This window comes from Myotis brandtii, unplaced genomic scaffold (assembly GCF_000412655.1).
Source record: "Myotis brandtii unplaced genomic scaffold, ASM41265v1 scaffold575, whole genome shotgun sequence".
NCBI lineage: Eukaryota > Metazoa > Chordata > Mammalia > Chiroptera > Vespertilionidae > Myotis > Myotis brandtii.
The window spans coordinates 1,086,915-1,102,460 of record NW_005370153.1 but is presented as its reverse complement, the minus strand read 5'-3'; the positions used below and the strand labels follow the sequence as shown (position 1 = coordinate 1,102,460).

General features: G+C 38.6%; 1 protein-coding gene across 4 annotated transcripts in view; it reads right to left on the bottom strand.

The window, feature by feature from the left end:
- AASS (aminoadipate-semialdehyde synthase) overlaps positions 1-15,546 on the bottom strand; it is a 68,283-nt gene that overhangs the window by 20,010 nt on the left and 32,727 nt on the right. For all 4 annotated transcript variants that reach the window (XM_014549919.1, XM_014549917.1, XM_014549918.1 and 1 more), the window contains 5 exons: positions 11,094-11,153; positions 10,845-10,912; positions 8,309-8,430; positions 8,003-8,129; positions 104-214 (listed from right to left, as the gene is read on the bottom strand). In XM_014549919.1, the coding sequence (XP_014405405.1) occupies positions 104-214; positions 8,003-8,129; positions 8,309-8,430; positions 10,845-10,912; positions 11,094-11,153 (488 nt within the window). The remainder of the gene's footprint in view (positions 1-103; positions 215-8,002; positions 8,130-8,308; positions 8,431-10,844; positions 10,913-11,093; positions 11,154-15,546) is intronic.

Genomic DNA, 15,546 nt, shown 5'->3' with positions numbered 1-15,546 from the left:
ATATTTCTCTCTCTCTCTCCCTCCCTGAAGTCAATAAAAAAATTAAAAATAAAATAAAAAAATAATGCCATGGAGCTACTTTCTTGAAAATGACTGAACTTACCTCTTTTCTAATTCCTTTAGTGCTGGTGTGATGTAGCTTGCCGTGACCATGTTAACTTTGCTTGTGATGCATGCCTTGGCCACAAGAGGATGCAATACGTAAGGCAACAAGCTTAAAAACAAAGGGAGGAGCCAATCAGAAACTTTCTTGTCCAACCCTATCTTCTATGTACCTTGAAGCACTTCAGTAGAGACATTGCTCTGATTAATTTATTCTCTAAGAGACGATCAATGACTCCTTGAGGACTATAGAACACATGCATCCTGTTATCACATTTAAAACTCCCCACAATATGACCTTCACCTAACTTTGCTATTTTTCTCCCTCCATCTTCTTTATAAACCATATGTGGGAACCAAAGAGGCCATTGTAACTCTCAACTCCCAGCCTTTACTTTGCCATCTCTGAACCTTTACTCACTGTGTCTTCCACATGGAATGCTCCCTTCACCTTCATCCCCCACCCCCCACCCAGGCCATTCCCTCTTTAAAGAAATGTCTAAACAGTTATCTCCTCCAAGAAGTTTTCCCAGATTCCCCCAAAAGCCAAATGTCCTTCCTCTTCAGGTATCCAACTATTTTTTATAACATTAAGTGGGATTTATTTCATCCATCCTTATATTTCTATTATATCCTGGTTAGAGCCCCCTACTAAAAGGTAAGGCTGCTGTTCTTTTCACTTTCACATTTCTCAAATGACTATCAGGAAGGGGTGAAATTTCGTCTAGGTGGCCTGTGTGTTACATTAAAGAGTAGAGTCTATGAAGGGCCAGGGTGGAAGATAGGTTTCAATGGTATTGCCTGGTGTAAAGCCTATCAGAATGGCTAAAAGGCTATATAGTGAGTGAAAAATGAAGATGTACTTAAAACTCAACTTAAAGTGGGTTTTCTAGAAATCTGGTTTTGGTATTTTAATTTGGTGCTGGGAATACACAATCACAAAAAAATGAATTTCAATAAATGTTTATATAAGTGAGTATATTCATATTCTATCCACGAAATAATAAAACATACTGTAACTTACTTAACACTATTTAAGTTCCACTAGCTTATTGCCTATTTGATAAAGCATTCTACATAGTAACCATGAAAATATAAATACAAACTTATAAACACATTCACACTATGTCCATGTATATGTCAATGTCATCCTGCATACTTGAGATTTTCTCTCTTTCACATAAAACAAAATTTCTTAGACTCTACTCCTGCTCAGGTCAATAGAATAAGTATTGTTAAATAGATTTATTATCATGTAGAATAAAATTATGTACATATTTTGCCAGTATCAATAGAAAGCCCTTGATCTCTATTTCCTGCCTTTTTCAATCCAAAGAAGTTATTACTGAAAGTAAAGAGATGGAAAAAATATTTCATGCAAATAAAAAAAGCTGGGATAGCTTATATCAGACAAAATAAAATTCAAAATAAAGGACATAATGAGATACAAAGAAGGCAACCACATAATACTAAAGGGATTGATTCAACAAGAGGATATAACCCCTGTAAACATATATGCAACCAACATAGGAGCAACTAAATATATAAAGAAATTACTGGTAGACATTAAGTGAAAGATCAATAGCAATACAGTAATAGTAGAGAATTTTAACACCCACTGACATCAATGGATAGATCTTCCAGACAAAAAATCATCAACAAGGCAACAGCAATCTTAAACAACACACTGGATTGAATGAGTTTAATAGATATTTATAGAACATTTTATCTCAAAGCAACAGAAATTACATTCTTCTTAAGTGCACATGGAAATTTCTCAAAGATAGACCACATGTTAGGACACAAAATAAGTCTTAACAAGTTAAAAAAGATTAAAATTATATCAAGCATCTTCTCTAACCACAATGGTATAAAACTAGAAATTAATTACAATTTAAAAAAACAAACTAAAGCCTAATCAAGCATCTTCTCTAACCACAATGGTATAAAACTAGAGGCTAAATAGCATGTTATTGAACAATTAATGGGTTACCAATGAGATCAAAGAAGAAATCAAAAGCTGCGTGGAAATGAACTAAACTGAACACCCAACCACCCAAAATCTCTGGGACACAGCAAAAGCTGTCCTGAGAGGGAAGTTCATAGCAATATAGGCCAACCTTAAGAAGCAAGAAAAAAAATCAAACAATCTAACCCTATACCTAAAAGAAGTAAGTAAGTAAGTAAATAAATAAATAAATAAATAAATAACAATAAACCCCAGAATAAGTAGAAGGAAAAAAATAATTAAAATTATAGTGGAAATAAATGACATAGAGACTAATAAGGCATTACAAAAGATCAGTGAAACCAAGAGCTGGTTCTTTGAAAAGATAAACAAGATTGGTGAACCTTCAACCAGACTCATCAAGAAAAAAAAAGAGAGGTTCCCAAATAAATAAAATCAGAAATGAAAGAGGAGAAGTAACAACTGATACAACACAAATACAAAGGATTGTAAAAAAAAATACTATGAATAACTATATGCCAACAAATTGGACAACCTGGGCAAAATGGAACATACAATCTTCCAAAACCGATTCAGGAAGAATCAGAAAATTTGAATAGACCAATTACAACTAAAGAAATTGAAGCAGTAATTTAAAAAAAAAAACAAAACTCTTTTTATGAGGCCAGCATTATCTTAATTCCAAAACCAGATAAAGACACTACAAAGAACATTCAAAGAAGAACTAATACCTATCCTCCTCAAACTATTCCAAAAAATTCAAAAAGAAGGAACATTCACCAGGTCTTTCTATGAAGCCAGCATTACCCTAATTCCTAAACCAGATAAAGACACTACAAAAAAAAATTACAGGCCAATATCCTTGATGAACATAGAGCTAAAGTCCTCAACAAAATATTAGCAAATTGGATCCAGCAACATATTAAAAAGATCATACACCATGACCAAGTGGGATTTATTCCAGGGATGCAAGGCTGGTACAATAGTCACAAATTAATAAACGTGATACATCACATAAACCAAGTGAAAGACAAAAATCACATTATCATATTAATACACAGAAAAAGCATTTGACAAAATCCAACACCCATTTTTGATAAAAACTCTCAGCATAATGGGAATAGAGAGAGTATATCTCAACATGATAAAAGCTATACATGACAAGCCTACAACGAACATCATACTCAATGGGAAAAAACTAAAACCATTTCCCTTAAGAACAGGAACAAGACAGGGATGTCCACTTTCACCACTCTTATTCAACATAGTATTAGAAGTCCTAGTCACAGCAATCAGACAAGAAGAAGAAATAAATGGCATCCAAATGGAAAGGAGGAAATAAAACTCTTTGTTTTTGCAAATGACATGATATTGTACATGGAAAACCCTAAAGACTCCACCAAAAAACTACTAGATTTAATAAATGAATTTTGCAATGTAGCAGGATACAAAATCAACACTCAAAAATCAATGGCTTTTTTTATACACCAATAAAGAATTCTCAGAAAGAGAAACCAAACAATATATCCCATTTACCATTGTAACAACAACAAAAATAAGATACTTTGGAATAAATTTAACCAAGGAGGTAAAAGACTTATACTTAGAAAACTACAGGACGTTGAAAAGAGAGATAGAGGAAGGTATTAAAAAGTGGAAGAATATACCGTGTTCATGGATTAGAAGAATTAACATCACTAAAATGTCCACACTACCCAAGGCAATCTACAGATTCAATACAATCCCTCTTAAAATACCTACAGCATATTTCACAGATGTAGAACAAATACTCCAAAAATTTATATGGAACCAAACAAGACCCCGAATAGCTGTAGCAATCTTGAGAAAGAAGAACAAAGTTTAAGGAATCACAATACCAGATATCAAGTGATACTACAGAGCCACTGTACTCAAAACAGCCTGGTACTGGCACAAGAACAGGTGTATAAACCAATGGAACAGAACAGAGACCCCAGAATTGGCCCAAGCCATTACGCTCAGTTATTATTCGACAAAGGAGGCAAGAGGATACAATGGAGTAAAGATAGTCTCTTTAATAAATGGTGTTGGGAAAATTGGACAGATACATGGCAAAAAAAAATGAAACTAGACCACCAACTTACACCATACACAAGAATAAACTCAAAATGGGTAAAAGACTTAAATGTAGGTCAGGAAACCATAAAAATCCTAGAAGAAACCATAGGCAACAAAATCTCAGATATCTCTGGTAGCCATATGTTTATGGATACATCTCCTAGGGCAAAGGAAACTAAGGAGAAAATAAACAAATGGGACTACATCAAAATAAAAAGCCTCTGCACAGCAAAAGAAACTATCAACAAAATGAAAAGGGAGCCCACAGTATGGGAGAACATATTTGGCAATGATACATCTGATAAAGGGTTAATATCCAAAATATATAAGGAACTCATACAATTTAACAAAAGAAAGACAATCCAATTTAAAAACGGGCAAAGGATCTAAATAGTAGACATACATATGGCCAAGAGACATATGAAAAAATGCTCAAAGTCACTGATCATCAGAGAAATGTAAATTAAAACCATAATGGGGTTTCACCTCACACCTTTCAGGATGGCTACCATCAACAAATCAACAAATGACAAGAGTTGGTGAGGATATAGAGAAAAAGGAACCCTAGTACACTGCTAGTGGGAATGCAGACTGGTGCAGCCATTATGGAACACAGTTTGGAGTTTCCTCAAAAAGTTAAATATGGAATTGCCATTTGACCCAGTGATCCCACTTCTACGAATATATCCTAAAAAACCTGAAGCACCAATCAGAAAGAATGTATACACCCCTATGTTCATAGCAGCGCAATTTACAATAGCTATGGTCTGGAAACAGCCCAAGTGCCCATCAGCAGGTGAGTGGATAAAAAAGCTGTGGTCCATGTACACCATGGAATACTATGCAGCATACTAAAAAGAAGACTCTCTTCCCCTTTGAGACAGCATGGAGGGACCTGGAAAGTATCATGCTAAGTGAAATAAGTCAGTCAGAAAAAGACAGGTATCACATGATCTCACTCATATGTAGAATCTAAGAAACAAAATAAACTGAGGAATGCAGTGGATCCAGAAACACAGAAGCATGGAACAAAGTGTGAAATCTCAGACGGAAGGTGGGGGAGAGTGGTGGGTGGGAAGTAATCAAGCAAAGACCTTGTATGCATATATGCATAACCCATGGGCACAGACAATAGGATGGTGAAGGCCTGGACTGGGGGCTTGGGGTAGGCAGGAGGGGGTTAATGGGGGAAAATTACATATGCAATACTTTCAACAATAAAGATTTTTAAAAAAAAATTTAAAGACTCAAAAAAAAAAATACCACTGGGACTTAAAATAAAGGAAATCTTACGTTTTGCAACAGTATGGATGGACCTGGAGATTATAATACTAAGTGAAATAAGGCAGTAAGAGAAAGACAAATACCCTATGATCTCACTTATATGTGTGGAATCTAACAAACAAAATAAACGGGCTCATGCTAAGTGAAATAAGTCAGTCAGAAAAAGACAGGTATCACATGATCTCACTCATATGTAGAATCTAAGAAACAAAATAAACTGAGGAATGCAGTGGATCCAGAAACACAGAAGCATGGAACAAAGTGTGAAATCTCAGACGGAAGGTGGGGGAGAGTGGTGGGTGGGAAGTAATCAAGCAAAGACCTTGTATGCATATATGCATAACCCATGGGCACAGACAATAGGATGGTGAAGGCCTGGACTGGGGGCTTGGGGTAGGCAGGAGGGGGTTAATGGGGGAAAATTACATATGCAATACTTTCAACAATAAAGATTTTTAAAAAAAAATTTAAAGACTCAAAAAAAAAAATACCACTGGGACTTAAAATAAAGGAAATCTTACGTTTTGCAACAGTATGGATGGACCTGGAGATTATAATACTAAGTGAAATAAGGCAGTAAGAGAAAGACAAATACCCTATGATCTCACTTATATGTGTGGAATCTAACAAACAAAATAAACGGGCGAGCAAAATAGAAACAGAGGCATGGATACATGGAACAGACTGACAGCTGAAGGAGGGAGGGTGTTGAAGGGCTAGATGAAAGAGAGTGAAAGAATTAAGCAAAACAAACAAACGAAACAACCAACCCCTTAAGTATATAACACAGACAACACTGTGGTGATAGCCAGAGGGAAAAGGTAGTGGGAGGTAGCTGGGTAAAGGTGGGGAGAATTGTGACACAAAGATACTTTGCTTGGGGCGATGGATGCACATGCAGTGGGCAGATGATATCTGGTTGAGTTGTACACTTGAAACCTGTATGGTTTTGTGAAGCAATGCCATCCCAATAAACTCAATTAAAAAAAAAGAAGAAAGATAACATGGTTAAATTAATAGCTATTTATTTAAGCCCAAGAAAATTAAATTTAAGTGAAACCCATTAACTTTTTGTGTTGTAGTATATTTTTGGAAGATTAAGAATACTTCAATAATGTTCATTATTTAATCCTTTTGAATACTTAGGAAAATCATATTAAATTTTCAACACTCCTTAAAAAATTCTCTATAAATAAAAATAAATTTTAAAAAATAAATAAATAATAAAAGAATTGTCTAACCACGATTCTGTACATCTGAAACCAATACAAAAGAATACTAAAAATAAACTGTAATTGAGAATAAAAACATAAAAGAATTATTACTAAATATGGAAATAATTTAAAAGCCAATGAGCAAAGCCCTGACCAATCTGGCTCAGTGGATAGAGCGTCGGCCTGCGGACTCAAGGGTCCCAGGTTCGATTCTGGTCAGGGGCATGTGCCTTGGTTGCAGGCACATCCCCAGTGGGGAGTGTGCAGGAGGCAGCTGATCGATGTTTCTAACTCTATCCTTCTCCCTTCCTCATCAATAAAATATATTTTTAAAAAAAAAAGCCAATGAGCAAAATACTTGCAAAATGCTTTGTTGAAAAAGTATTAATAGAAAGTGTAGAATTACATCATCTGAAAGGCTAAGTGGAGACTTTTTGTCACCTTCCGATCATTGAAAACTTGCCTACTAAAAGTGTTATCTAGATCTAATATTTTTTTATTTGGCATTAATTGCACTAATGGCCCGTGGTCGGCAAACTGTGGCTTGCGAGCCACATGTGGCTCTTTGGCCCCTTGAGTGTGGCTCTTCCACAAAATACCACATGCGGGCATGCACGTACAGTGCGATTGAAACTTTGTGGCCCATGCGCAGAAGTCGATATTTTGTGGAAGAGCCACACTGAAGGGGCCAAAGAGCCGCATGTGGCTCGCGAGCCGCAGTTTGCCGACCACTGCGACTAACGCTAACCTAATAATATGTTGAGAACTAGAATGATAGAACTTTGATTGATAGTGCTTTTTTAGACAAAGGGATTAGAGTTCATAACTGATTGTTTATGTGATATAGTTATAGCCAGGGGCCATAACTCTAAGTCAATTAATTCAAATACTTAGAAAGACCACTTGTAAAAACATACACAAAATACAAATGTAATTTTCAAAGCAACATATCAAACTTGATTAATATTTACTTTAAAACATCAAAAACTAAAATTGAAACATTCAAACCAAAAAGATTTGATACATCATTATATAATTTTTTGTGAAACATATCCCTTATTTTATTTTGGTAGTCACTGTGCTTACCTCAACACATTCTTTCTGCAACTTAAAAATAAGTTATTTGAGGAACATTACAGGATAACCATGTTCCACAGCATTATCACTATTCAGCAGGGAAACTCAATCAAGAAAAATTAAATATAAAACAGATTTTGCTAATGCTAACTTTCATGAAAGGCCACCAGTTTGCTAAATTTTAAGATTTGAAAATTAAGGAAAGGGAAATAACAGCATCAACAAAATACGCAGCAATCATTTCTTGCTAAATACTAACCTGATGACAAGATGCTGTTTTGCCACCAAGGAGGCCAACTTCTCTTCCTGTTTACTGATGTCCATGATAACAGGATTGATATTATATTTCTTGCCTAACTGCTCAATTTGATTCCTTAGGTCAGAGCCTATTTCAAGAATAAAGAAGCCCAAATTTTAGATTTCCCTCTACTAGTAAGAGAGCAAACAAAGTAATATCTCCAAAGTAATTTTTCAAAGTTTAGAAACAAAACAGTAATTTAAAATTCACAAGGGAAACATGGAATTGGTTTTTCTTCTTCTTCTTCAAATATCAGGGCTCATTTACCTACTGTTATTTCTATGTTGTTATCTCTTGACAGGTATTCCAATACAGGCTCAGATACATAACCAGTTCCAAGGACCAAGACCTTTTTCTTGGTGCCCATTGAAAGTGACTGAGCGCGTTCCCTATAAAAAAAAAAATCAATAAAAAGGCAGGGTAGGGGTATCATCTAACAACAACAACAAAAATTAAATAATAGAATCTTTCTGGCAACAAACCAAACTAAAAGTTAACACTATGAAGCAATAATTTCCCCACATTATTCATAAAAAGAACCTCAACGGGAGTTCCCTACACTAACATTTTTCATTGATTATTTTAGATTTTGTACAATAGACAACAGTCCCTGACATCTCTGAGGTGTATGTTCACAGACTTTCATGCATTTGCCCAGTGAGTCACAGATGCTGGACCATTGACTCTCTTACTCACGATTGAGTAACTTAGTCTCACACTTTGTCCTCCCAGGGGACGTGATTCATAATCATGCTAGAAGCTTTACCATGGAAACCTTATTCACTCCACACAAAATCCGAGGAGATTATTATCATCCATATTAGACATTTGTTTGGCTGTTTATCTTTAGGATCACTTGACAACAGTTGAAACCATAACTTTGAAATCACAAATGTCAGGGGTCAAATATGGAAACCTAAGAGAAGTTACAAGGCAGGAATTTAATTCTTGAACAGTTCATTCTGTTCAGAATTTGTACCTTCCTGACAGATAACTCTTTGTCTTTCCAACAAACTATGACCTCCAAGACAGTGATTAAGTCTTACTCATCTTTATAAACCCATTGATTCTCAATTTAGTTTGTCTTAAATATAATAGGTACTCAATAAAGGCCTTCTGAATCAAATTCCCAGATATCTATGTACAACCATGAAAATGGCCTGGTGCCAGGAACTTAAGCAGCAAGCTCTGTTGTTTAGATCTTTTAGACCAGGATATCTCTCAAACTTGAACTTTTTCATTAATTATGATTGAATAAAAATAACTATAAATGTAAAATGCCCTGGTCTCTCATCGCCCCAATACTTATATTACTGATAAGGGAAGGTCTTTAACTTCTACCCCCATTCCATACCATCTCCCAGAAAATATCACTATTTTATTTGATTATTGGATATGCTTCCTAATAACACTTCCTACAGTGTATATAATTGAAACATATTTTGATGTCTAAATGTGGTGTTCAAAATAATTTTTTTTTAAAAATCGTACCTAGATTCTAATACAGTTCATCTCATCAGCACCACCCAACACTCCAGGTTAATAACCTCTGTGTTAAGTGATAAAGATAACATAAGAATAAGGCAGGGTGCAAGATAATTAAATTTCCTTTCAAAATTCAATCTTCATATTACTCTCTTGGCACTAGATTCCGCTAGGGAAGGAAGGCAGGAAACCCTAGTGACTGGAGCCAAGTAGACCTGCTGCCACATGAAATAAGGTGTGTGAGAGTGAAGATGCCATCGTCACTGGTCACGTTAGATATGGCATTAGGATTAGTATGAGAGCATCAGGTGATGAGAATCAAAAGACACAGGGAGTATAAAAAAACAAATACACATGCCATTTCCCCAATAATTAACTCTCTTAAGTTGCAGAGTTAGCTTTTTTTTTTACACACAAATTATACACTCTTGCTGTCTTATGCCAAAATATTTCATTGAAGCATAAAAAGTAACTACAAGCAAATACATGGAAAAAGCATAACAGATCTGTGCAGCGCTCTTCATTTACCTCTTGTAGAGACAACAACTGAGAAAGAAGATAAGACAATCTGTTTGCTTGTTTATTTGTTACTAATTTCCCCACTCTGCTTTCTCCTGAGCATTCGGTGCATGGGTTATTTTGTTAGATGGGAATAGACCAGTGGGGAGCAGAGCTAAACACAAACCAAGTGCACTCAGCTGAAGAGGACTAGAACATTCCAAAGAAATGTCAACGTTTTCAAACTTTGAGTAGGAAAATCAGTTGAGGGAATGAGGGCCTTAGCTAAGTGCCTTCCTGTGAGAACTATTGTCTTGGGCAGATTTGTCAAGGTACTTTTTGGCACCTTCCTCCTAGGAAGAATCCCCGGGAAAACCGACTTCTGATCATTTTCTTTCTTCACAGCTTCTACTCTCTAACCAAGAGCCCACTTTCCTAAATATTACACTACACAAAAGGGAGTCCACACCCTCAACTAAAAGCCAGACTGAAAGCACTACAGAAAGAGTTAGTTTGCTCACTGTCCTTCAAGCAAGTAACAGAGGCATGACAATAGGCAAAGTATTAGAGAGGGGGGTTCCCAGAAAGGATAGTCTTTTGGACTTACGTTGGTTTGCATACAAATCTACACAGAATAGGATACAGCCCAACACTGTCCCAGAGAAAATAATTCACACTGGTTTCAACCAGTCACTTAGTTTGGGTGTCCTATATTTATAGGCATTTTCAAATTTTTCCTGTTGTATAAACCTAGTTCTTCTGAACTCACATTGAAACATTAAAAAATACTCATCAGATCCAAGATAAGAACAATGCTTACCTGCTCTCTCGGAGTTTCTGGATATATTTATACTTATCAGTCAAAATACCGTTGGATGTAATCACTGCCTAAATGTATATGACACAAGACATTTCTTTAATATCCACATATTAGTCCCACAAACATAGGCTCATGATTGATAGAGAAGAGACAGAGACATGGGGAGGGAGGAAGGGAAGGGAGACAGGGGAGGGGGGATGGCAGTGGGGAAAAGTACACTCATAGAAAAAAATTATTTTTAGAACTTACATCTCGCACCACAGGAGAAAAATTCTGACTTTCAAGAGGCTGTGTTGCATCTGATAATATCTGAAAGGAAGATGAGATTGGTAAGAGATAAATGACATTGCAAGGAAGGCTTCTTGGCATTTCTATTCATATTACATTAGTCAAAAGAAAAGGGAATTTAGCAAAGTTTCTGATGATCAATAATTGGTAATGAAGACTTCTGCAAGCAGTGAAGTCTGCCCCCAAACACATGCTATTTCTCAATTTTAAAAGTAAAATCTGATTAAATTCATCTTCACTTACTGGAAACATGAAAAACTCAGACACCCGCCCCCCGCCACACACACACACACGTTAGATGTGTCATATTGATCATGCTGGCAAGTATCACCACAAGGTCTATAGCCTCGTTCTGGGGGCTTCCTTCACATTTCAAAGGTTCAGGCAACAAGCCACCAAGCCCCCAGTAGGGAATCTCCCTCAGGTCAATATTATTTCTGAATATAGACACATCAGCTTTTCCAAAGTGTTAGGGAAAATGACTTCAAGAAGTAGGTTTCAAAAAGTCATCCACACTCTTCCCTTTATTTTGCAAGAATGAGTCAGATGGCCAACAACAAAAACGACATCGCTCATTTTAACATCCTAGCACCTTTCTCAGTCTCCTCTTTTCTTACAAAAAATCCCACTCTAGAATAGACTGCCAAGGGGTAAAGATCATATAAATCAGTATTGTTGCTTCTGGTGGTCAGGGTATTAGGGTTAAGGAGACAATCCATAGGTTAAATCTAGAGCACTTACCCAACTAAGAAAGAGCAAACTGAACAGATGCTGGCATGGGAGTATTTACTTTCTGCATTAAAATACACATAAAACTACTGTCATGAATCTAAAACACAAGACACCTAGGCTATCTATTCATAGGATATAGGCATTTAAATTATATATATATGATAAGCCAGGACATAGTTTGGGAAGTTCATGGAATTAACACACCTAGGGTCCTCCCACTGCCTCTTTCTCCCAGGCACCCTTGGAGTGCTCCCTTCTCAAGCTGACTCCTCTACCTACCAACCCTGTCTACAGGCTGGAAACCATTAGTAGATAATAAAATGAGGCTTGACTTTCACTCTGCATATGGTCAAACCACTGAACTCTTGTGTGTCTTTCCCTTATCTGGGTTCTTTCTCTATATTCTACAGTCTTTCTTTGGCCTTATTGGGATCATGGGAACTACCTCTCACCTTTTTTCCTTTCAATTAAATCACAGAACTGATTGTTTCTCTGTACCTACGTAAACTAACTCAATATCTTCCCCTTGCCTTCAAGATAAAGTCTCTTGAAGTGTCCCACAAGGTTCTCTACAGGCTGGTGCTTCCTCCCCACCTCAGCTCTCCCTTTTGCCTCACACCCAACTCTTCAGATCCATTAACAGCATGGAGTTACTTCTCTGTGTCATGCTTCTATATGCTTTTGTGCTAGCCAGGTAAATGCCTCCATGCCATTCCTCTACCTGGAGCTCCCACTTTTCCTCCTTCCTCCGAGGTACGGTACAGCTGAAGAACTGTCTCAGCTGTGAAGTCTACCAAAACCTGCCCCTAAGCACACCTTGAAGGTAGAAACTGTATTTGGCATCCTACCATATACCTGCTACATCATAAAATGGTAAATATTCAGTGAATATATCAGTAGATACATGAAATAAGTATTTAAAGTTCAATGGGCTTTTCCCCAAGAAAACTAATAGTTGTCATGAGTTCACTTAAAGAAAGGCACACATGCTAGACAACCAAAGGCTACTAAATCCACCTGTTACACACGTGCAAGCACAGGGTCCTGAGCATATGGGACCATATCACTTTCACATAGAGCTTTGAGAGCTCATCACTCTTTTCTTTCTTTCTTTCTTTCTTTCTTTCTCTCTCTCTCTCTCTCTCTCTCTCTCTCTCTCTCTCTCTCTCTCTCTCTCTCTCTCTCTCTCTCTCTCTCTCTCTCTCTCTCTCTCTCTCTCTCTCTCTCTCTCTCTCTCTCTCTCTCTCTCTTTTTCTTTCTTTCTTTTTGTTAATCCTCACCCGAGGATATTTTTTCCATAGATTTTTAGAGAGAGTGGAAGGGAGGATATGTACCCTGCCTGCAGTACATATGTACATATCCTTCACCAGAATCAAGCCAGGACCCCTTCAGTTCATGGGCCGACAGAGACCACATCACTCTTGCCCAAATTAATTTCAAGCTATTTCTTCTGACGTTAAGACCCTTTCCAACATGCAACAAACATACTTAACCTTTACCTTCAATCAGAATCCGTAGATTAAATTAACTCCCTCCTTTGCTCTCCTGTCTCCATCACATATTTTGCCTCCCACTACCATGCAAAGGAACAGATACTATACATCTATCAAGAGCCAGCTCAAATGTCACCTCTTTCATAAAAGCTTTCCTGACTGTACCCAACAGGACAGAGCCTCTCCCTCCACAACTTCACTGCCACCTTTCTAATGATTGTCACATTCTACCTGATGGCTGGTTTGCACACTTATCTCATCCCCTTCTGGACCTCGTGCTTCTATAGGTCAAAGCCTGTGTTTTCATTCTCTCCACCCATGTGTGTGCCTTGTTCCAACAGATAGTAAATATCTATCGAATTCAACTAAAACAAAAATTCTATGTTGGTACAAAATAATAGAATGTACCCTGCAATGCTACAAAAGCTATATGGACCTTAAGTCAAGAAGGAAAATCTGGAGAGGAAAGGACAGTGCATATACTTTAAATACAGTTCACATACAATTATCAGAAGAGATCACAGACAATATACTTAATATTTTAGTGGTAAACTGACACATATATATCAACACTACAAAATACAGACAGTCATCAACGTTCACAAAGGTTCAGTCTTCAAGATAGCACAGAAATAAATGCCCCCAAGGCAAGCCCACCAAGCTGTTTAGAGGGCTATCCGATATACTAAAAGCCTAATACGCTAAGTGTCCAACCGTTCGTTCCACCAGTTGCTATGACGCGCACTGACTACCAGGGGGCAGACACTCCGACTGGTAGGTTAGCTTGCCGTTGGGGTTCGGCCGATCAGGATTGAGCAAGATGGACCGGACACACCCTGGAGCCCTCCCGCTGTCCTTCCCCAGCCGGCCAACCTCCCGTGGCCCCTCACCAGCTGGCCGGCCCAATCGGCCCCGATCAGGACTGGGTAAGATGGCCCCAATCGGCCCCAGTCGGTACTGGGCGAGATAAGCCAGACACACCCTGGAGCCAACCTCCCACAGTCCCTCGCCGGCCGGCCAATTTCTCACGGTCCCTCCCCGGCCTCTAAAATATTTATTCCAATTAATTTCCTCTCAATGTGCATGAATCCATGCACCGGGTCTCTAGTTTATATATATAAAAGTCTAAGCGACCGAACGACCAGTCGACCAGTCGCTATGATGCACACTGACCACCAGGGGGCAGATGCTCACGCAGGAGCTGTCCCCTGGTGGTCAGTGCACTCCCACAGCAGGAGCACCGCTCAGCTGACCAACGGGAACCAGAGGCAGGGCTCATGGCTGGTGAGTGCTGCTGCAGCGCAAGCCTCTCCCAATCGGGACTGACTGGGCGTGAGCCCATGGTAGGTGCAGCGGGGCCAGGATGAGCAGGAGCAGCAGGCAGGAGCAGCAGGCGGTGTTGGACTGCTGGTTTTGGCCCGATCTCTGCAGGCCATGCGGAGAGACCCCACTAGTGCACGAATCCATGCACTGGGCCTCTAGTTGTGATATATAAACAAAAATAGTGTGACAGAACATTCAAAATGGTGGTGGAGTAAATGGAAGCAACACTGACAATCTGCTAGGACCAAACTGGAAATACAACTAAATTACAGAAAAAGCACCCTGACAAATCAACTGAAGGCTAGCTGGAGAGACATCTGATAACCAAGGACAGAAAGTGGAGACCACATAGAGACTGGTAGGAAGTGCAGAGGCATGAGAAGGCTGGCTGGGCTCCCACAGGCAGTAGCTGAAGTTCCAGAGGGATATCTCAGCTGGAGGGGGGAGGGGCAGGTTGCCACTAAGAACTCTGGGGTCTAAACCCCAAGCTTGGCTCCCCAGCCCAGAGAACCAGAACTGAGAAGGGATCCCACAGAATATCTGGCTGTAAAAAGCATCAGGGCTGCTCTCTGCCAGCCAGAGACACATAGAAATACTGGCACCCATTTAAAGAGCCAACACACAAAATTTTGTGTGCAGCCACTCACCTTGGGCTCTGGCAGAGGGAAGGCAGAGTGGACTGGAGCTGTGTGAGCAGAAGCCAGGATTGGGGGCTCTGGGGTTGGAGCCTGGAGGGCAGCCACCCAAGTTTCCTGTGCTGAGTCATTCCCTCATGCTGTGGGCCTTTGTTGGAAGACCTCTCAACTTACCCTGTGGTCTATAACCTGAGGCAAACTAAGACTCTGAGAATAACAATCAGACTGTAG